General features: G+C 51.8%; 8 protein-coding genes across 8 annotated transcripts; 4 read left to right on the top strand and 4 right to left on the bottom strand.

Moving 5' to 3' along the window:
• Positions 1-137: 137 nt before the first annotated feature.
• Positions 138-1,826, top strand: Z517_10096 (uncharacterized protein; the record flags this gene model as incomplete). The annotated part of the gene is made up of 1 exon (XM_013423709.1): positions 138-1,826. The coding sequence occupies one exon, from the start codon at positions 138-140 to the stop codon at positions 1,824-1,826; it is 1,689 nt and encodes a 562-aa protein (XP_013279163.1).
• Positions 1,827-1,925: 99 nt separating this feature from the next.
• Positions 1,926-2,810, bottom strand: Z517_10095 (uncharacterized protein; the record flags this gene model as incomplete). The annotated part of the gene is made up of 1 exon (XM_013423708.1): positions 1,926-2,810. One exon carries the CDS (start codon positions 2,808-2,810, stop codon positions 1,926-1,928), a length of 885 nt encoding a protein of 294 aa, XP_013279162.1.
• A 2,293-nt stretch (positions 2,811-5,103) lies between these two features.
• On the bottom strand, positions 5,104-6,702 carry Z517_10094 (uncharacterized protein; the record flags this gene model as incomplete). Its single annotated transcript, XM_013423707.1, has 1 exon — positions 5,104-6,702. One exon carries the CDS (start codon positions 6,700-6,702, stop codon positions 5,104-5,106), a length of 1,599 nt encoding a protein of 532 aa, XP_013279161.1.
• A 564-nt stretch (positions 6,703-7,266) lies between these two features.
• Positions 7,267-9,879, bottom strand: Z517_10093 (uncharacterized protein; the record flags this gene model as incomplete). The annotated part of the gene is made up of 1 exon (XM_013423706.1): positions 7,267-9,879. The coding sequence occupies one exon, from the start codon at positions 9,877-9,879 to the stop codon at positions 7,267-7,269; it is 2,613 nt and encodes an 870-aa protein (XP_013279160.1).
• A 2,279-nt stretch (positions 9,880-12,158) lies between these two features.
• Positions 12,159-13,954, top strand: Z517_10092 (uncharacterized protein; the record flags this gene model as incomplete). The annotated part of the gene is made up of 3 exons (XM_013423705.1): positions 12,159-12,319; positions 12,375-13,570; positions 13,626-13,954. 3 exons carry the CDS (start codon positions 12,159-12,161, stop codon positions 13,952-13,954), a joined length of 1,686 nt encoding a protein of 561 aa, XP_013279159.1.
• Positions 13,955-14,685: 731 nt separating this feature from the next.
• Positions 14,686-16,506, top strand: Z517_10091 (uncharacterized protein; the record flags this gene model as incomplete). The annotated part of the gene is made up of 1 exon (XM_013423704.1): positions 14,686-16,506. One exon carries the CDS (start codon positions 14,686-14,688, stop codon positions 16,504-16,506), a length of 1,821 nt encoding a protein of 606 aa, XP_013279158.1.
• Positions 16,507-17,214: 708 nt separating this feature from the next.
• Positions 17,215-19,122, top strand: Z517_10090 (uncharacterized protein; the record flags this gene model as incomplete). The annotated part of the gene is made up of 4 exons (XM_013423703.1): positions 17,215-17,441; positions 17,489-17,603; positions 17,650-17,968; positions 18,017-19,122. The coding sequence occupies 4 exons, from the start codon at positions 17,215-17,217 to the stop codon at positions 19,120-19,122; spliced, it is 1,767 nt and encodes a 588-aa protein (XP_013279157.1).
• A 230-nt stretch (positions 19,123-19,352) lies between these two features.
• Z517_10089 (uncharacterized protein) lies at positions 19,353-21,860 on the bottom strand (the record flags this gene model as incomplete). Its single annotated transcript, XM_013423702.1, has 5 exons — positions 19,353-20,223; positions 20,280-20,725; positions 20,797-21,348; positions 21,372-21,507; positions 21,559-21,860. 5 exons carry the CDS (start codon positions 21,858-21,860, stop codon positions 19,353-19,355), a joined length of 2,307 nt encoding a protein of 768 aa, XP_013279156.1.
• Positions 21,861-22,188: the final 328 nt, after the last annotated feature.

Here is a 22,188-nt window from a genome sequence, read left to right as displayed (position 1 = left end):
GGAACCACTTGAGGTACCCCCTCAAATAGCCAAACCATCTCGCGAGGGGTACAGGACGACACGTTTTCGAAGAGTCGTACCCTCTACTCGTCAAAGATATTCAGATACACCGTCTGGCTTCATTTGTGTCTGCCATCATGGTTGCCGATTGGGAATCCCGTGCAAAAGCAAAGAGAGAGGCCATTCTGAACTCAATTCCAGAGAAATGGCGACTTCAGAAGATTCCTAGCCCGGAAGAGCAGAAAGACGTGACTGGCTCCTACATTCAGCAATTTCTCGATGAGAAGGAAGTCACGATCACCGAAACAGACGCGGTCGGCATTGCGGAAAAGGTCGCAGCGGGCGCATGGACTGCGGTTGATGTCACACAAGCATTCTGCCACAGGGCCTCGCTAGCTCACCAGCTGGTTAATTGCCTGCACGAGACCTTCTTTGATGCTGCTCTGGAGTCCGCCAAAGCACTTGATGAGTACTTTGCGAAGAACAAGAAGACAGTTGGACCTCTTCACGGAGTACCTGTGTCGCTGAAAGATCAGTTCCATGTTAAGGACGTCGAAACTACGATGGGATATGTTGGCTGGATCGGGACTTTTGAAGGCAACGCCAATGACCCTCGCAAGGGCCAGTATGAAAGTGAAATGGTGAGAGAGCTCAGAGCTCTCGGTGCAGTGCTGTACTGCAAGACCAGCGTACCGCACACTCTGATGAGTGGGGAGACCATCAACAACATCATTGGCTATACTTGGAATCCGAAGAATCGCTATCTCTGTTCGGGTGGAAGCTCTGGGGGTGAAGGAGCGCTGATTTCTTTGAGGGGATCGCCAGCTGGATTTGGTACCGACATTGGGGGTTCCATCCGCATTCCTGCGGCGTTCAATGGGCTTTATGGTATTCGTCCCTCATTCGGAAGGCTGCCATACGAAGGAATGGCAAACAGCATGGATGGACAGAACACCGTTCTCTCCGTTGTCGGCCCTCTCGCCACTACCGCTCGTTCCGCTCGACTGCTCACAAAAGCTATCCTATCCGAAAAGCCCTGGCTGTACGATCCATTGACTATCGACATGCCGTGGCGTGATGCCCAAGAGCAAGCAATCCATGATATTGTCAAATCCACTTCACAGGGAAATCGACTGAGCTTTGGAGTACTGAAAACGGACGGCATTGTGAACCCTCAGCCGCCGGTCACTCGAGCGGTGTCGATGATCGCAGACGCTCTCAGCAAGGCAGGACACCAAATCATCGAGTGGAAGCCACCGTCACACAAAACCATACTAGATATAACGTTCAAGACATGGGGATACGATGGCGGAAAGGATGTGCACGATGCCTTTGCACTTTCTGGCGAGCCTATGTCTCCTCAAATCAAGATGAGTTTTGGTGACGGACCGAAGCCGGAAATGACTGCCTCACAGATCGCCGCTAACAATGTTGAGAAACGGAAATACCAGAAACAATACATGGATTATTGGAATAGTACCGCTCAGTCGACATTGACCGGTCGACCTGTGGATGGGTTCATTTGTCCTCTTGCGCCATACCCGGCTGCCAGACCCACATTATATAAGTATTACGGATACAGTGTGTTTGTCAATGGGCTTGACTATACAAGCGTTGTCGTACCTGTGACCATTGCGGATAAAAACATTGACAAGTATGCGGATGGATACACGCCCATCAACGAGCAAGACAAGGAGGTTTTCGAAACTTATGATGCCGACTTGTTCGATGGAGCCCACGTCAGTGTGCAGATCGTCGGGCGCAGGTTCACAGAAGAGAAGATGTTGGCAATTGCAGAGTATGTGGGCGGTTTGGTTGAGAAATAAATGGAGGACATACCGCTAGCGAGAGGAAGGATGACAGACAACTCGATTCAATATTTGTACAGGTTCTTCTTGTGATACACAGAGTCGGAGCACAATGCTTCACTCGGCTGGGACGTTGTCCAGCCCAATGTCTTCCAAGCATGCCCACAAGTCCGGTCCGATCAGTTCCCGCAATCTGCTCTCTTCTTCGGACAGCTCGTCGTCCAGCGAAGGGGTGGGCGCTTTGCCTGAACGTTTCTTCTTGCCCTTAGACAGACTTTTTTTTTTCTGTTTGGTGTCTGCCGGTGTTTGTGGCTCCGGTATCCGTGAAATTGCGTCGCTGTAGATGTTTTCGAGGATCTGATCGAAGTCGACGTTCTCGTTAGCCTTCGATCTTTCCCCACCTGAGGCTTTAGAGTCAGAAGGCTTTGGATCCGACTTCAGTAGCGGGCAGCTGATAGTCTCATTGGGAAACACAAGTTTAAATTCTGCACTCCCTAGAGGGTGTGAGTTGATGGGATACCGACACTGGCTCGGGAAGTCACAGCATTCGCAGCCTCTTGCAACCACCTCACTCTTGAGGGTTTTGAGAACTGCCCGGCGCCATGTCCCCCAAGCCTTCCAGGCTGCATAGTCGAACTCACAGGAACACGCCCGAGGCCTTTTCTTTTTCCTCAGACTGGGCCGATCTGTCTGGCCTGAACAGTAGTAGTGTCCATCAACTAGGCATCGGCGTGTTACGCCAAGAGGATATCGTGAATGGCACAGGTGGCATATCCACACCCATGGTAGCGGCTCGTTTTGTGGTGGAGGAGGAAGAAGAAGAGAAACAGACTGTCGGTTGTCATCGTCAAGGTCATGATGGACAAAGTACCGGGGGGCGTCGAAAGGTGGCACTGAGCCGGTAGACGGAGAATCTGGTCTATATGTTGGCGTCCTGGGTGACCGCACTCCCTTATCCGATTCGAGGTTGTGACAGGACGTATCCAGTCTGGGACTAGGCATTGTGTCCACCTGCTCAATCACTGAGTACTCGGTGGATTTATTGCAAAACGGAGGAGCGGGTCTCGTAATCCTGCTGTATTGGACGGTTATGTAGAAGATGGTACTTACTAGAGGGACATCTGGACACCCGCAGCATCAGATCGCTCTTTGTCATAACGCAGAACAATGAGACCGAAATAGGTTCGGAATAGCGTTGTGACCGCGATGGATCCCTGGGGAACAGGACAATGAAAACGAAGTTCTCACTAGTTGTAAGACAAAGAATATGCTTGTACGGGCGCAAGTTTAGGTACATCAGAAAAAGAACACCCGAGACGAGCGATCGATGATGACGGGAAACCTGCCTCACTTTGTTAGGAACAGCCAGACAGCGTACCACTCGTAATAGAAATCCCTGTTCGAACATATGGATCGGCCAGCAGGGTTCGCTCTGATGCATTGGATCTACGACTTAAAGGGTTGCTGAAAGGTCCAAGTTTTGATAGGCTGCATAATGTACACTACACTGTATAGATGCAAGGTGGTCCTAGAATTAGACTACATTCTGAATTTCTTTGGTGTCTTTGAAGGGAGATGGTTCTTTCATATCAACATAGGAACAGTTAGATATGCAGTCCTCGACACATTGATCATGTAGAAGGTTGAATTAAAGGTTCTCAAGTTGTCACCAACTTTAGGAATGTTGACAAGGCCGGAAGACGCAGGGACAGGCTGCGCACCCAGGCATCTGATACTTACGAGGAAGCACTTTCTACTAAGATCACTGATCGTATTTTAGAATCTTTGAGACGGCTTCCACCGGTTAAGCAGGAGTCTTAATTGAGTAACCTATGGGTGGTCCTCTCCGAAGACACGCCACTAGGAGTTTAAAGAAGCCTACTCATCCACTACATGTCATACATGTCTCAGTCTTCCTTCAGCCTCGCTATCAATTTGAGGCGACTCAGCTAATCAGAAATCTAAACGATTGGCCGTGTAAGGCCCAAGTCCTTGATCTTTGTCTTGGATGACGACGTTCCACTTTACTTTACCGCAAATAGATACCCTACACGTGAATACCCAGGTTGCCAAGGGATTTCTCTGGCATTGATTGGATATCTCAAATATCACGTGACAGTAGTATCCACATCTGCAAGGCTAAAGCGCCAGCCTCGCCATTCCCAATCCGCTAACGCATTAGCTCAGTGCCAGCCTCGTGGTGTCTAGACCACCTATCCTGCCATGTCAACAGCAGCCAACCACCCATCTGCAATACCCAGCCATCGTATAATGAGTCCTGAAGGGCTGCGAGGCTGGTCCTCGCGCTTGCGGATAACTACATGTAGGCCTTGGAGTGCTCAACATTCTTGGTAGCATTCCATCAACCTTTGACAACCTCCCATTGCAACTAGAACAAAAGAAACCGAAGCTTCACCTACACTACACAGCTGGTTGACATTGCATTCCTGATATAGGATCCTTCATTCTTTCTCCAGCAATACACCCCTACACACCTATCCAAGATTGATTCCACGGCGCCGCAAACGTTTGTTTTCGCGTTGAGTTGGGGTTCTTTGCCGAACATCGCGTCACCTCCTCTGTCGCCGCGACCGCTCTCTCCTCGCAGTCACCAGTCCGAACCGGTTCCCATCAGGAAACTCCCCGACAGCACTTCGCTCCTCTGTGGACCTCGACTCAGCCCGCCTCCTGTTCGATTTCGCACATTCACCTCTGCGGGACACGCACGCACCCAGAGCGAACCCTTTCCACCACCCGGCAACTTAGCCTCAATCGGCGGCCACTTTCGACCCCAGCCTCCCCCATCTCCCACGCAACCTCTAGTCGATCAGCATCATGGTGCAAAGAAACTACGTGATTGCGATCATTGTGATCTGCCTCTTCGTTGTGCTGGCCATTGTGGGTTACGCCATCTACGCGATCCAGAACCGAGTCAGCCTGTTTGCGAAACGGGAGAAGGAGATAGAAGAGGGAGAAGAAGAGGAATAACGCTCTCGGAAACCCCGCGCGTCCGCAGGCGTGTACGTTTTCAACTTGATGAAGATGATGATCTCGCAAAGAAAGTTTTGGCGAACGCAAGGTCGGTTTCTGGATTGCTCTATTCGGAAGATGAGCGGGATACTTGGTTTTAAAAAAAGTACAATGGCGTTCTAGCATGATACGATGAGCGCTTTTTGTTGGGGGCAGCACTCGACGGATGTGTCATGATATACTATTTGAAGACAGCGAATGTAGATATGGCAAGATTGAAGTAACAATATAATTTTTTCCATGGCGGATTGCGGTCTGTCCATCTTTAAAGGTCTGAAATAATGCTGATATTTGCCTTTGGGTTTCTCCCGCTCTTTCGGCGTTCATCCGCACTGGTCGGTGATTGTCCATTAGACAGGCCGTTCATGCCAATGCCTGGTTCGCTCTGCGTCTTCTTGAGCTCTCCAACCTTCACCGCCGGTGTGCCTCCACCGGCGCCACCAGCTCCGTCGACAGATGTCAGAGCTTGAGGCATGCGACGGTTTTTGTCTTCCTTCACATGCGCTTTCCACTTATTGACCAACTTGTCAAAGTCCCATTTGTCGCCTTGCCTTGTATTGACATTCTCGCTTGGCATGGATGCCATGTCGCCAGGTGCGTCGGCTCTGGCTGATCCAACGGGTGCCTTGTTTAGGCTCATCAACCGCAGTTCTTCGCGCATTGAAGACCCAAATGTTTTGCGCTCGGGCGGCCATAACGCCATTTCGCGTGGCCATTGGCAGCGGGAGAGGTACTCTACCTGCTGCTGTAACTGATTTGCCTCTTGCTGTAATCTCTCAAGTTTCTCCTCCATCTCTTGTACTTTCTGCTGCTCGGTGTTGTAGGCCCTCAGCAACTCCACCTGCCACAACAGGTTACGAATCTCTGTTGGATGTGCCATCCAATTTTGAAAGCTTGCCTCCAGATGTGAGAGGGTAGATTCGGTCCATTGCGTCGCACTTCGTGTTAGGAAGTCCGCTTCCTCGGCAATATTGGAAGTTGTGGGTTGCGCGAGGCGCAGGGTCTGCCATTTCCAGTGATCGATTGTCGAGGTTAGCATTTGACGTAGAGGCGCAAGTTGGTCGGGGCCAGGTGGGTTAATCGGAATGGACTGTGGTGTGGAGAAGGGAGAAGCCTGGAACAAGGTTGCGGGCGCAGGCAGGACCTTTAAGCAGAGTGAGGGAAACGTCTCGCTCTGCACATCAAATTTGAAGGGGGAAGGCTTGGGAGAGGCATGTTTAGTGGCTGCGCGGAGACAGTCGAGGACCTCGCGCAGAGCGAGTTCGAGAGCGCGAGTATTTTCGGCATTGTTAGTGTGGTTGAGGTCTTGGGCGTAGACGGAGAAGCTGCGCTTCGTTCCAGAAGGGCTGGATACCACAGCAGGAGTAGGGGGAGGAGCAATGGCGGTAGCGGCAGCAGTGACCGGCGAGTCGAGGGTGGTTGGATCTGTAATCACGCCCGTGGCCTGCCAATTGAGTCTGTTCAATCGTACGTGCATACCACCAGGAGGGAGGCGATTGAGTTCGACGGCGGACGAGATGAGCGTGCCCGGCTGTGGAGCTATACTGGGACCTGGCGATGCCTGTGATGATCGGGTACCTTCACGCTCATTCTTGTCCTTGTCCCGTTTGCTGCTCCTGGCAGTGCGGCGCGTGATGCCTCCTCGTAGCCTTCGGATTTCCTCCACATCGTGGACTCCATCTGGTTTTTTCTTGGAGATAAACTGATCAAGATGGCGACCGAGAGAGGACGAGGTGAATTGCTGGTGACAGTATGGACATTCCTTGTCCTTGACCGCAGGTGCTTTTGTAGGCGGATGCGCCGCGTTCGGCTCTTCGGGCGATTCTGGCTCTTGTGATGCTTCGGATGCAGGAGACTCGGCCATTTTGCGTGATCCAACGTCGCTGCGACATGTAAATGCAGGCCAGGAACGCCGCCTCTCAATCCGAAGAGAAGAAAATACAATAAGAAGGGATAGGGTAGGCTGTCAATGCAATAACATGAGTGGTGTGAATTTCGTCTGTCACAGTTGTTCGTCCGAGCTGCCCGAGTTTACGGACCTTCGGGATTAATGCTAGCCGGCAGGGTTTGGGTTTGCACTTTGTTAGGCAATAGAATTTCTAGAGAACAACGCGCACCGCCACAGCCTATGACGCTTCAAGTCCATTTTGGGAAATCATGAAGAGTCGTTGTCAGGGCCTACTTCGGAGATCTCGTTGAGGGGTGTGGTAGACCCACGGTGGTAGGACAAGTACTATATTCAGCCTACTGTCACGTATCGTACATGTACATAACTTGAGATCGCGGTCTAGCTTTGCGCCAGACTGGTCAGGTTCTCATTTCTATCAGTCGTAAAGGTCCGTTTTCCCTTTGTGCCAAAATATCGTGGGTATGTCGTTGTTGTTACCGAAAAAAGGCTCACTTGCGTAATTCAAACAACGCTCCGACTTCAGACGAAACTGCCTCCTTCAGGACCAGAAGGTTTCCAACTCTGCCGTCGACCGGCAGCTCTTAACCGCCGCTCTTCTCTCTCTCTTTTGCTCTGCTCCTCAAATCGTCTTCGGGTGGCTTCTGCCTCAATGCTGTCTAGCCGAACTGCATCGTAGCTGTGGGCATTATTCACTCTTGCGTCCTCGGAGACTTGAGTCCGGCGATCTTCTCCACCTATCCTGGGTAAACCACTGTCTTGATGCCGGATCGTAATGCTCGGCGGGCTCATCGATGAACTCTGGAAATGGTCTGACACTGCTGGTGTGGCTCTGGCCTGTGTCGTCCCGCCGCCCACCATCGTCCCTGGAATTGCTCGGTCGTCGTTGCTGTCTGTCGGAGGTGAACTCCTCGTGAGCAAAGGTGGGGGTTGATATATCCTCGGCGGACTTGGCCTTCTCCGGGTGCTTGCCATCCCGGATGGTGGTGTCGAAGCTCGGATCGTCTCGGTCGACCGACTCACGCTGTTCATCATCTGCCAACCATCAACCTCGTCAGAATATGACAGAGAATGTTGAGGAGGAGAAGGGTGTTGATAAGGATAGTAATCATCAACGCTTGAAGCAGAGCTGGACAGAGAATGGGTGGGAGAATGGGCATAAGGAAAGGGTTGAGATGGGTGCTCAGGCGAGCGAGACGATTCATGCTTAAGCAAAGCAACGTGAGAATCACCCTTGACAAGTCCCAACCTTTCCTCCTCGGATGCATTCTTCATCGCCCGTCTTTGTTCATGGCTGCTAGTCCGATGTGAGAGATTTGGTCGAGAAAGCACCGGGTCAATCTCAGGAGTGCGTGAACTTGGTCGAAGGAAGTTGGTGAAAGAGAATTGGCGCCTTGCTTCGTGGGGTGGCTTGAGTGCAGGGGAGGATGACGGTTTGGCGGGTAGGGGTTTGGAGCGGGGCGAGGGTTGCGCTGCTATGCTGATCGCTCCTTCTTTCAAATGGCCTTGAGGGAGTCCATAAATCCGTTCTTGGGCATCTTCAAGGCTTCCTGGGCCATAGGGTATGATGGGTGACTCGGCTTTGGATGGAACGACCTTGATATCCGTCAAAGCAACGGGATGTATGGGGCTCCGTAGAGAATCTTGCGGCATGGTGGCATGGTGACGAGGACTGGGGTGACGAATCACGCTCTGAGCACGATTCCGAAGAGTTTCGAAGAATCCAGCTTCATCATGCTCGGCATCTTCTTGCTCTGGATCAGGAAAATGTGACATTCCCAGCGGTGGATGAACGGTCTTCCGTCGAACAACGGCGCCAGGTTCGCCAATTACTGTTTTTCGACGGCGGAGTCCATCCCATTCCACAATTTCGTTCTCGCGAAGTGGCTCGAGTTGGTCTTTGAGTTTGTCTTCCCGGAGCCGTCTGGCTTCCTCCTGTTCCATTTTTTGCCGCGAGACGGAGATCCTTCTGATTAGAGCCGCAGTGCCGCGAATAGCATCGGCCTTGGGCTCCGTCTCTGGCTGCTCCACCTCCGCAATCTCCCTGACTTGATTGAGATCACCCTTGAAGACCGCGGCATCCGGAACATCTTTCGCAGATTTGGACATTTGTAGAAGGACGACGCCGGCACATATCTGGAGAAACCCCATGATCACGGTGGTGATGGACACGGCTGTGCCCTTGAAACCTCGAAATAGGATGGCGGAAGTAATAATTGTGGCGCTGGTGAAGATGACATAATAGGTCGGAGTGACGAGAGCAGCATTGAAGATGTTCAGGGCTTTCTGGAAGGTATTAGCACCGGATAGTGTCTGGGAAAGAGGCATACTTGCATTGAGGTAGATGATTTCAGTTAGAAGCGTCGCAATCACAAACACCAGTAGAACGTAGAGGAACCATTGGTTGAATTGGGACTTTCCACCCACCTGGGCAACGACCGCACTTCCCAGTCCCTGGGTCGCTACGACACTAAGGCCACCGATCAAGCTGCAGATGCTGAGGTAGACCAACATGCTTTTCTTACCGTAGCGCGGCCCGGCCCACAAGGCGATGAATACGCATGCAACAATCACGACACCAGCATAGCTGAGGAAGCCTGGGGCGATGACAAAGTGCTGCATTTCTTGAATATCGGCGACAGCGCTTTGCTCGGGGGCGTTGAGAACAATGACAATGCTGCCGACGATGCAATTGAAGCAGCCCACTTTGCCCACGAAACTCAGGCGCTCCTTGAGAAAGATGGCAGAAAGAATGGTTGTGACCACAACACTTAGCGCCCCCAGAGGGGTGACGAGGATGGCGTCGACGAACGCATAAGCAACAAAGTTACAGATTTCGCCCAGGATCATCAGCGTCATACCTCCCCACCACCAAACATTTTTGAGGTAGCCGTAACCCTCACCGGCTTCCTCATTATATTTGGCGTTCGCCTTGAGAAGTCCGGTCTTTTTCATCACAAATGAGATACCGATGAACAAGCCCGAAGCGACAGCCAGACTGAGTCCGATTGCTTTGTAGACAGGCGGACGGTTTGCTGCTGCGCCATTGGAATCGGCGGCGGTTGAATTGGTCGTCTCATTGCGGGCTATCAGGGTGTGAGCTACGGCCCATACCTGCGGAGGTACATTTTCCATGGTATGGATGTGTGCGGTTCGAACAACCGCGTGCGCGGGCCACCAACGTAGAATAGCGCTACGACGTCGAGGCCATGGACGCTGGTGAATCCTGTCGTGAGGCTTGCGTGAGTAGGCAGAGGATCTTTTTCAGAGCCACTTCGAAGTGCTCGGTTTGAATAATATAGTCTTTCAACGTCCAGGTCGTTTCGGGGGGTTTCGAATGCTTCTGTTAGCAGCGCGAGGGAGGAAGCGTTGGGTCCGGGCGTTCGAATGTGCAGACAGAGTCGTGGGGAATATCTTGTTGATATACTGGCTGAGAGGGATTGGGGGTTCGATTGCGTCCTTCAGGAGCGTTCGAGTCGAGTGGTCCGGAACAGTTCCTGGGAGAACAGAGGCTGCGATAGATGTAAGGTGGTGAAAGCGTTAGAAACTTACAGGAAAAGCATGGACAAGAAGACAGAGAAGGGGAACTTGGAACAGGTTGTAGATGTGACATGGGAAAGTAAGATCTACCAACCACTGACGCAGTTGTGGCTTGTATTAGCGCTTGGGGGGATTTGGCAACAGAGGAAAAAGGTTGGCTGGCACGGACCCACTGCCTGGGCTACCCATCACGGCCCTGGAACAGACCCTCCAAAAGCCATAGCAGACCACCAGGGAAAAGCAGGGGAGGTCCGCTAGAAGGGCGACGTCTTGGACGTTTGGGGTCTGGGCCAGCCTTTTCGGGGGGTCGGAGGGGCGCCACTAGGCTACGCAGGGGCCGTTGCTGGGGCTTTGGTGGCTCGTTATCGATACTCACCGGGGTCAACTCAGCCAGCACCCAACCACTCCTTGTCAGCAGTGGCTTTAACTACGAGTAGATATTATGTACCAGGACGAGTACTTCGTACGAGTTACTTGGTGGTTACTCGAATATATGGACATCGCACCAAGTACCTCGTACAAGAGAGTGGTATTGAAAATATCTTTTCTGCCACCCACAATTTTCTTCTGCCTTTTCCGATCTCCAAAACGCTCCTTGTTTGCCGTCTTTCAGGCATATCATCCCAATCCAGCACTTGTACCGCGTGGCGTGGCCTCCCTCACGACTTACGCGTCTCGTTCGACGTGGATCACATCCAAAACTTCGCCAGTCGCGGATTTGCGGCCGAACATTTCTTGTCACTGGTCGTGACCCGTCGTCGCCCTGTTCTGTGATGCTGAAATAGTCGCGAGTGGAAATCTCTCCTTTCTCCATGAACATCCACCTGTTTCAGATGTGCGTTCTCCTGTGTCTCAGATGGTTGAGCCCTGCAGACTGCTGAGGCTGTTGGACCCTTCAAACCGACTGATCCGTGAACGAGGCTACGCAGTAGTCTTTGTCATGGTCCCATTCCCAGCAAGCAGTAGTCGTCAAGTGACTCGGGTCAAGGTCCAAGGATCCGACACTTTTGCCACGTCTCGCTGAGTACAGGATACATTGTGGTTCTTTTATTTCCGAAACTCATTATCTTCCCCGCATCCTCGATATGCTGTTGGGCGGAGAAATCCCACAACTGGTATCTCTATACCTCAGCAGCAACCAGCAGCAACCCAGAGGTCAATTGGTTTGATATGACATTGCGGACTTGGTCGTTCCATGACCTGATAAGGCGCCCTCCCCCCATGGTGCCCTCCTCCGCCGTCTTCGCATGGCTCTTGTGCCAAGTAATTGTTAATACCGGCCAACAATACTCTGCAGGGTCTATCTTTCTCTCCCCGTTTCCAGCAAATCAAGATCTCGTGTCCACGACTTCCGGTAGGGTCTACATGGTCTATCGAGGGGCTTGCTTAGTCCGACTGCGTTCATCATCATGGGTGATGGCCATTGGCGACAGCAACGCCACCAGACGTCAAATCCGATAGAAAACCACTGATAAGGTCGGCAGAGGCAGTCGAGCTCTGTTAAGCTTCAGTCAAGCAGCCCACTTATCATTCGACAGCAGGATTTGACCTCAGAGCGGCCTTCTCCAGGACGTCTCTGCGTTCGCGACGCCCTGGCATCGTTACACACCTGCTAGTTCGAGAAACGGACCACCCTACATGCTGCTGGCAGACTTCCCCATGCCCACCAGTCATCGCAAAGAGTGCCGCTCCCAGGACCTGGTTCACCCGGTGAAGGCAAGCTTATCACGCGTGCCTCGCTAAAATATCGTCAGAACCGAACGAGTCTTGGATAGGAAAGGTAATAAAGCCCTGCTCATGTCCCTTTTCCATGCGAATCTCATCCCAAGCTCGGTCGTTGCCACATTTCATCGAAACTCGAGCTGCTCTTCAACATGAGTGCCCCTCGCAAGCTTTCAGTGACCGTCATCGACGAGAACGCTGTTGGCGTAACATCCGTCCTCGCCAAACGTGGCACCCATGCTGTCTTGGAAGAAGGCGCCAGTCATGACGAGGTTACTTTGGGTGCTTTGGGATATAAACAAGAATTCAAGAGGTCAGTGTCTGGCCCCAGTCGTCTCATGCTAGCTGTCATGCTGACCAAACACCAGAGATTTCACGATCTGGGAATCGTTTTCAGTGTCGTTCTCCGTCCTAGGCCTTTTGCCTTCGATTGCGTCCACGATTGGTTACAGCTTGGGTTATTCGGGAACGGGCGGTGCCATTTGGGGGTGGCTCATTGCTGCGCTTTTTATTCAGGCCACCGCCTACACCATGGCCGAATTATGTTCAAGCATGCCTACCGCCGGTGGTCTTTACTACGCTTCCGCCGTTCTTGCTCCTGAGGGATGGGGACCGTTAGCGTCCTGGTTTGTTGGATGGTCCAATTTCTGCGGCTTCGTTACCGGCCCATGCTCCGTCAACTATGCTCTGGCTTCTATGCTCGTCACCTGTGGAATGATCGCTTATCCCGGCTACGAGCCGGAGACATGGCACATATACCTCACATTGCTCGCTATCCTGGTCATTAATGGTCTCATCACAATGCAGTCGACCTGGTTCATCGGCTGGGTCAATAAGATTGGGACGATATGGAACCTCATTGTCATACTAATTTTTGTCATCTGGTTCCCAGTGGGTTCGATCAATCACCCAAAGACCAATCACAGTCACTATGTATGGACCAGTTTCCCCAACGGCACTGAGTGGCCAATTGGCTGGTCTACCATCATGGGATTTCTCACCACCATCTGGACTCTGTCCGGGTATGATGCACCCTTCCACCTGTCGGAGGAATGCAGCAATGCAAACATTGCTTCCCCCCGAGCCATTGCCATGACCGCTCAATCGGGCCTGGTCTTGGGCTTTGCCATCATGTTGATCATCGTGTATACCGTCACCGACATAACCGATGTCGTGGCGGGTCAGTATGGGCAGCCGTTCGGTAGCCTGTGTCTGCAGGTTTTGGGCCAAAAAGCGGGCCTTGCCATGTTCTCCCTCAACATAATTGCTCAGTTTTTTGTCGGGGTTGGTTGTACCGTCACAGCGACTCGTGTGATATTCGCTTATTCTCGCGACGGCGCCATCGTGGGATCTCGGTGGTGGAGTCAGATCCATCCAAGAACCAGGACACCGGTTTACGCAACCTGGGGCGTTCTGTTGGTCGCGGCTCTGCTCGGGCTATTGATGTTTGCCAGCCCTGTCGCCATCGGTGCCGTGTTCAGCATTGGTGCCATCGCGCAGTATACGGCATTCACGACGCCTGTGGCATTGAAGTTGTTCTTCGATAATGGCAGATTCAAACCAGGTAAGTCAGGAGCACTCAAACTTCGCTTGGCTATGACTAAATCCAAATTTCGCAGGCCCTTGGAACCTCGGGAAATACTCGAAGCCCTTAGGAGCAGTTGCCTTTGGTTGGTGGTTGTTGATTGTTCCGGCGCTGTGCTTCCCTGCGGTCAAGGGCAAAGACCTCACTCCACTGACGATGAACTGGACATGTCTCATCTATGGGGGCTCGATGTTTTTGGCCATGTCATGGTACGCGATCAACGGCCGAAAATGGTTCAAAGGGCCTCGTATCAATGTGCATTACACAGCAGGAGGGACGGAGATTCTCGATGGCGAATCTGCACACAGCAGTGAAGGAAAGCAGAAGGGAATTGAAGCAGCAGAAATCAAGTCGGAGGTGTAAGCAGTGGTTTCACGAAGGTTGCCAGAGGCCAGTAATGTTTACTGCATTTTCCATATTCCACCAGCTGCTACCAAGTACAATAACAGAGTGAATTTGTCAGAGTTTGTAGGAAATTGTGCCTGATCAGCAGCAGCAGGAGTAGGTGGAGTAGCAAATCACGCGGGTCGCCTGCCTTTGTAGCCGACCAGCCAGTCACTGCCCCGTTCAAACCTGCAGAGAGCCGTAGTTTCCGCTTGTGGTCCCGATCTCTGGTACTCGGTACTCGTACTTGTCCCGCAGCTCTGACTGGTTCCCCTCGCATTCACCACTCAACCCCGAGCACAAAGTTTTAGCATGAATGATGCCTAAAGTCCCAAACCTGAATCCAAACACCTTTCATCCATGGTTCCTTTGTCGCCAAGTCGAACACGGTCGATCCCCTCTCCGAAGGCCCGATAGAATTCCTCGCACACAATTCTACTGTCCCACCTGTTCGCTAGCCGTTTGACAATTCAAAGGGCGGCCTAACAACTCCCAAGGACGGCGCCGTGGCATTACGACAATGACAATAATGCCAATGATGTCTAGCATCCTATCGCAGCGGCTGATCCTCAGCGATTCAACTTCCCCCACTTCTTGATATTGATCAGGCTTTTCCATTCGCCTGCCCTTTTCCACTGAACTTCCGAACCAAACCCTCAATATCTGCTCGTTCCAGTCTCTTTCCGCAAGCAAGCCCTTCTACAAGAAGCATGCCGGATTCACTACTTTGGATTAACAAGGACAGTGGGTCGACAGTTCTGTCGCGCAGTTCCAAGGCCGAAACTCGACAGATTCGAAAACATGTCCAGCACGAAAGACAACTCAGAGCCAAAGCCGCTCATGACGCAGCTGCTAAGTCGACCCCTTTGGCAGAAAATAATCCTAAGAGAATCAGAGGAAAGGATCACGTTGACGCTGAACAGACACCAGTTCCGCTAGGACAGCCAGATCTTCGCCTGGATACAAATGTGCAAGTTCAAAGTCCTGATTACCCGCGTTCGCTCTTCCCGGCGTCTTTATCACCAACTGTCAGGTCCCCCGTGACCCCTTCGACCCGAATCTTGCAGGCTGTAAGCACTTTCCCGGGACTTGAGCCCCAGGAGTTGCGCAGCTTGGTTTTCTTCTGCCAGAGAACCGCGCCCGAGTGGTCCGGTTGGAGAGACGCAATATTCTGGAACAAGCTCATCCTTCAGGCGTGTCACATGAACCGCTCCATTCTACACGGAGTAGTCGCCCTCGGCGCACTTCATGAATCATCCGAGGTGGATGGAGAGTCAGATGAACGCTCGAATTTGCAAGAGTTGGCTCTCCACCAGAGCAGCAAGGCTTCTCGAATAGCGTATGAAACCGCAATGTCTGATATCGCCACTCTAATCTCGTGTGTCATCTTTATATGCCTACAGAATCTCCAGGACAGCCACACCGCCTATCAACTACTGAAGTCGGGACATAGCTTGATTACCGACATTGACAAAAGACTAGGAACCGGTGATCTCAGCCTTTCTGACAGCGAAAAGACGGTCCTGAACAACTTCCTTCGCCCCATTATTGAGCGTCTGCGCATGAGGTTCTGCAGTATCGTCGACATCCCTTCTGCCTTGGCCCTCAGTGCCTCCATCAAACTGAGCAAGGTGGAGCATCGCTTGACGCTGCCAGAAATCCCCTACTGCTTTGGAAATCTCTTCGAGGCGCGCAACAAGCTTGAAGAAATTGTGGAGTGGGCGCAAGAGAATATAGATCCGTCGTTCGCGCCCAGTGAACAGCGGTCACAGGTGCAGGCTTTGCTGGCAAGCTGGAATGCCGCCCTCGAAGATACAAGGATCACTGCACTTGAGCGATATGATGCTTTAGTCACTTCGAAGAAGCTCCTGAGAGCCGCCGCACTGGTCGCCTCGATCCTGTTCGATACTCTGGGGACGAGTGAGGAATGCAGCTATGATCGCCACCTTGACAAATTCGCAGAAATTGTTGATCTTTACACTGAGGCCATCGGCAACCCCGCTAGAGCTTTTAGAAGAACTTCGTTCGGAATAGACTCCGGGGTGATCGATACCTTGGCCTTTGTTGCTGGAAGATGCCGCGATCCAATTGTTCGGAGAGCTGCCGTCCACTTACTAGCCCAAACAAACAGGACTGAAGGGGATCTTCAAGGCTGTACAGGTAGCACCATCTTGGAGGCACTCATGGAGCTGGAGGAGGATGGTGTCGTTGCGACGGAAGCAAGCCAGATTCCAGAATCCCAAAGGCTACGCATCTGGGAGGACCACCAATACTGGGATACCGGCAAGATTCAAATTTTCTTCGTCAAGTGGCCTTACGACCCCTCATTGGGTGCTGAAATCAAGACGGCTTCAGTCTACCTGCCGTTGAAGGCGCTGAGGACTGCAAAGGAAAAGGCGACTCCCGGCAGCCCGACAGGATTGCCCAATGTCAAGTATGGTCGGGGGGTCGGCGCGTTTCTGGAAGAAGGCACCCAAACCTACCATCAGATCACATTGTCTTCCTTTTTCATGCCGATGCCGAGGCTCTGAAACTCTAGCAGTTGCTGTGGAAAGTCCGAAGCACGCGGAGGAGACAGTTCGCCTCCGTTCTTCTGCTAGCTATCCGGTCTGTGTTTCCTCCAGGAACTGACTAGAATGCAAGCCCAGCAGCCGTGTGATGCCGGGAATGCACAACGTCAGTTTCAGCAGAGCACCAGTTCATAGAGGACTGTGTATTCCGCTAGCTCACTCGCTCACCATTTGTCGCTAACTAACTCTAGTCCCCCCCCTCTCTGGTGGGAAATGAACGAGTGTCGCGGGGACCGGATATACAAGCATCAAGCCAGCTACTTACCTGGGAATAGTTGCGAGATCTACTGGAATTTGCCGATTGGTCTGCTTCTTGGCTACGACCCGTCCTATGAGATCAGTGCTCCATCTCGTTGTCGTGAGGTGTTTTTGGTCAAGGCCAGACGATCGTACGGTATTCATGAGGAAACCGCAGCACCGACTGGAAGTGGTTCTGTTTCTAACACCAGAATCTAGGCGATATCTAAGCGATGCATAAAGAGCTACCTGGAGGAACTACCGCATAGCGTAGCACCAAAAGCCAACTCAGAACCATCGTCGCCGAAAAGCGAACTCGACCACATGTTTGCGCAAGTAGGACAGCTGATTTTGACGCCCAGCCCAACATAAATACCACGTTGACTGGAAAGATATCTCCCAGGGGTCTGTCAATTTCTCCCAAGACTCAATATGTCGTCTAAATATGGTTATCTGCCTTCGTACCAAGCTCGCGAAGTCGAAAAGCATGAGGCGAATTGGCGCGACATCCCCAATGCTAATCGCAACTTTACGAAAGCCGAGGTAGTCATTGTTGGTGGAGGAATATCTGGAATGTGCATGGCAATCGATCTTTTAGTCAACCAGAGGGCCAAGAACATAATACTCCTGGAGAAGGGAGGCGGTTTCGGGGGAACTTGGTTAGTACCTCAACAACCACACCACGGATGATACTAATGAAAGCCAGGAGAGATAACAGATATCCTGGTTGCTGTTGTGATGTCTTCAGCGTGCTTTACTCCTACTCATTTGCACAGAACCCCCGATGGTCTCATCGTTATCCGGGCCAGGAAGAGATCCTGGTTAGTTCTTTCTCCTCGTATGTGCTTGTATACTGAGGATCACCAGGACTACCTGACCAGCGTCGCTCAAAAATATGGACTTTATAAGTATACTCGGTTCCACACAACTGTCGAGGCTGCCAACTGGAATGATAGATGCCTCAAGTGGGAAATAACAGTGACTGTAGGCGAAGGGAAAGAATCCGAGTTCACCCCTACCTATCAAATCACCAGTGACTTCTTGGTGGCGGGGACTGGCCAACTCAACAATCCCAAAGGAATTGATACTCCCGGATACAACGATTATCAGGGGAAGATCATGCATTCCGCCAGATGGGACTGGAGCTATGACTTGAAAGGAAAGAAAATTGCTGTCATTGGGACCGGTAAGACGCATTGCTCTGATCCTTGCTCTTCTGACTGACACGTCACAGGCGCCACGTCTGCACAGATCGCTCCAGAAATCGCAAGACTGGCATCTGAGCTTACCATCTGTCAGAGAACACCCGCTTGGGTTATTCCACGCCATGATGAGAAGATTCCCCACTGGCAGCAAACCCTACATACATATCTCCCCCCAGCACGCTGGCGAGCTCGAGCGGAGGCCATGGACTTTCGGGAATCTTTTCACTCCGCAGTCACCCAAGCTGACTCGGCTTATGCCGATCTGATGAGATCTATGAACTACAATCTTTTGAGGGAACAGCTGCCTAATCGTCCTGACCTTTGGGCTAAATTGTCCCCTAGATACCATCCTGGATGCAAGAGGACTGTGATCAGTGACGACTACTACCCTACTTTTTTGAGGCAAAATGTCAAATTGGAGACCGACAAGATCGAACGATTTACGCGAGACGGAATCAAGTTCCAAGGCCATGACTCGGCAGAAAAGTTCGACTTGATCGTGTTGGCGACTGGATTTGATACATTCTCATTCTTGTCGCCCATTGGCATCACTGGGCGCAACCGCAGGCGGCTGGAGGACATCTGGGCGAAAGCGACTTATGCTTACAAAGGCGTGACGGTGCCAGATCTTCCGAATTTTGGCATGCTGTATGGGCCAAACACAAACCTCTCCCATAACTCTTTGATACTTGTTATCGAAGCGCAGACAAAGTACATCTCAGTCCTTGTCAATAAGGTCCTGCAGGCTAGACGCACAGGTGGCGGACTGGCATTGTGTCCATCGGAAGAGAAGACTCTCAGCTATTGGCTCGACCTGCAAAAAGCGCTGCAACAGACATCGTTCGCTGACCCGAATTGTAACAGCTGGTGGAAAAGAGCCGACGGTCTCATCACGAACAACTGGGCGGGAACAGCCATTGATTACCAGAAAAATTTGGCAACAGTAGAGTGGACAGACTATGATGCGTTCGGCATGGGAGGCTCTGAGGTTGCCATGTTCGGGACAGCCGATAAAGCCACCAAGATCCGAAGAGTTGTGGAGGAGACCAGACTGAGCAGGACTTCTTTGGGGCTTCTCTTTGTGGGTATTGTTGGATTTATCCTGCAGAGTATCGCTTGGACAGCGTGGAAATAACGAGGAGTTACTACGAGTGCCTATGTCAAGAATGATACTCTTCGTTTCGAAAATCGTGGCCTGGATTTTGAGGAGCTGTGTCTTCAAGGCTGCGAGAGCATTCTTAGCCGGTCAGCTTCAATGCTCGTTACATCTGGTGTTTCGGTAAGCTCAAGAACTTGTGTCGTCCGAGGCTTGTTGACTATCGAGAGGATGTGTTTCCTGCTGTAGTCGCTAATGCTTAGTTCGTATTAAATGAAGCTGGATATCAGAGCCGAAGGTGGGCCTACCAAGTGATATAAGTGCGCAATCCAATCTACTGCGCCCAGATCATCGAACATATGCGTAAAATCTGTGGTCGTTTCTTCAGTCCAGCTATCTTGTATTCCGTCCTGCAAAGGGATTTGTTCGACCCCCGTTGAGACACTGTGGGAGTCGTCACCATAGGCTGATCCATGCGTCGACAGACGGCGGCATGTTTCTTGCCGCAGTTCCTCCAAAACAATGGCATACCTTGTCCCTGGTGAGTTCTCCCTAGCAGCCGCTGCGAGCCTCTGCTGACAGCTCTCTGCCATGGCGAACCAGTCTCTCTCCTTGCCAGAAGCGAGAAACGATGACTGAATACCTGTCTCGTCCGAAGCAAAGGCTGCTGGGGTGGAGACTAACTTCTGGTGCTGCTGTATCGTGTAGATGTAGATGACTGCCACGGCACAGAACGAGATATACTGTGTGAACCACCAGGAATGGAAAGCAATGCCATTACCATCGAAACTTTTCAGAACATCCACCACGCTGCGAGCAGCGGCAACGCAGTCGTGAACATAGCGGACGGCTTGTTGCGTCAAATGAGGTGGGTTCGAGGCGGTTGCAAAATTGTTCAAAAGAAATGGCCTGTTGGCGTGGATAGCGGCGTGGGCGTGTGCCAGGAGAAGAGTAACTGACTGTCGTTGAAACTTGGGGATCAGACTCGAGGCAGGAATCATACCGAGGAATGGCGGCAGCTCCCCTTTCCATGCTGCCAGGTCTGCAGATATACGTTGGGCTTGTGAGAGTCTTTCGTCTTGACCTATTCGCCGCAGAGGGTATACTTGGGCAGAGCTTTGGGCACTGATCCGGGCAAGCCTGAACTCAGATTTAGCAATTCCATCACTCGACAACGAGGCTGAGGGAGGAGATACTTGATATGCATGATGGGTGCGTCCATGTCACAGTCAAAATGACCTCCCCTGGGCTCAATGCCTTCAAACTTCAACTCATCATCATGTACTCTTGCTGGAAAGTCCTGATCAGCATCAAAATCTTGGAGAGTCCGTGGACGGCCACCCATAACGCTGAGATACCGATCTAGAACATAGGCGACCCAAAATGCTCGCTTGCGACACTCATGTTCGATGGCTCCGATTTCCGATCTGTAGCCTCCTAGCCGCTTACGGCGATGAAGGCCCAGGGTGATGATTAATGCGACCGTGGCCCCGAATTTCCAGTAGACTTCGTTTGCATGTCGACTGGATAAGAGGTGCAGACATTCGACAAGCCTCGCCTGGACCGAGTCCAGAGTTGGTGCACCACGTTCTCGCTGCAAGCGTCTTTGCGCAGCCTCGAGGAGCAATTCACTGTCGTCACTCTAAGAGTCAGCGATGTGGCAATAACAAAGTCGGTTACTTGAAAGCACCTTTGTCTGTAGTCTCCGAAAACGCCGTCTGCGCCACAATCGGAGGCAGCCACCGCAAAAATCATTAACAAGAGCGTGACTTGGCTTTGAGATATAGTGCTGTGAGCAGTATGTGGCTCACTTGGTTGTTGATACAGCGTATTGACCAGGTTCGTGACTGTACCCTTGTGGAGGAACCGGAAGAAAGGCGTGGCGATCTCAAAATATCTCTCGACTAGGTTATAGGTCCGAGACTTTGACGGCATGCGGAAACGCTCATCTGCGAGGCGCATTTCATTGCCGTCGGTCACCAAAAGAGGCTCCTCAGCCGATATTTCCTTTTCCAGAGTCTTTGATATGCTTGAGGCGTGGTTCTCCCGGATGCGTTTCCAGGCTCTTTCCAGGAAGGTAATTGGAGAAGAAGGCCCATGATACTGGCCGCCAATATTCGTACTGGGAACTGGCGAGTTCCGTGATGAGACATGTGCCGCGTGTCCAGAACCAGAGTGCTCATTGGAGTTGTCCACATGTTGACGGGACTGTGTTGAAATGATCGAGCCTCGACTCAGTATGGAAGGGATATCATCCAATTCATCCTGTGAACTAGGGCAGACCTCACCCTGAGCAGCCACTGAAGCCGTTGGTACTGTGGGTAGGCGACCCCTGGTGTAGCTGGCAAAATACCCACAGGAAAGGTGTAGGTGTCTGCAACGGACACATGGTTGATCTCCCGAGCAGCGTGTCCTCTTTCTGTCCTTGCGTGTCAGCAGCGAAATGTGGCAACGTAAAGACCGTTGACAGCTCACTGTTTGCAAGCATCGCATGCTCTGCTGACCTTGGTTCTTCTGGCCTTGGCACTGCCGCCGTTTCTGCTTCCCGTCAACCCCATTGAGCTTCGCCTCACACGGGAATTCTGGTGCTCAGGCCTGCATTTGTCACCAAGAAAGATTGCCGCTTCCTGCAAGTTGGTACTGAAACCGGTACTGCCAATCTCAAAGCTGTAGGAGGCGGGGGACATACCGTCATTTACTCCAGAAGCCGGGATCAGGTTCTGTAGCGAAGGGGCAGGTGGTAGCATGAATCGACCCGGTAATCTCTCAGTGTCCATTTGGGCAGGCTCATTTGCACAGAGGAAGAATTGGCTCGACGCGGATATGTGATGAAAAACTTTCCCAGGATCACGGAAAACCTTTTTGTTGGCGGAGAATGAATCTTTAGCCTGCTATTGAAATTAGCCCTGGTATCCTGGGGGCGAATGGGGTAAAACAACCTTCGGATTTCTCACCAAATCCCATACGGCGATATTCCGTTGGAGCAGTTTTCCGCGGTTCAAGGGGAATTCTCAGACTCATATCATTCTTGGAAGCGGCTAAGATGAATGCTGGATGATGGAGCAGAAGTCCTAAGTTGCAAATAAAGAAGCTGCTCAACCGAAT

This window comes from Fonsecaea pedrosoi (genome assembly GCF_000835455.1).
Source record: "Fonsecaea pedrosoi CBS 271.37 unplaced genomic scaffold supercont1.7, whole genome shotgun sequence".
Taxonomy (NCBI): domain Eukaryota; kingdom Fungi; phylum Ascomycota; class Eurotiomycetes; order Chaetothyriales; family Herpotrichiellaceae; genus Fonsecaea; species Fonsecaea pedrosoi.
The sequence above is the reverse complement of the archived record's forward strand: the minus strand, read 5'-3'. Positions and strand labels throughout refer to the sequence as shown.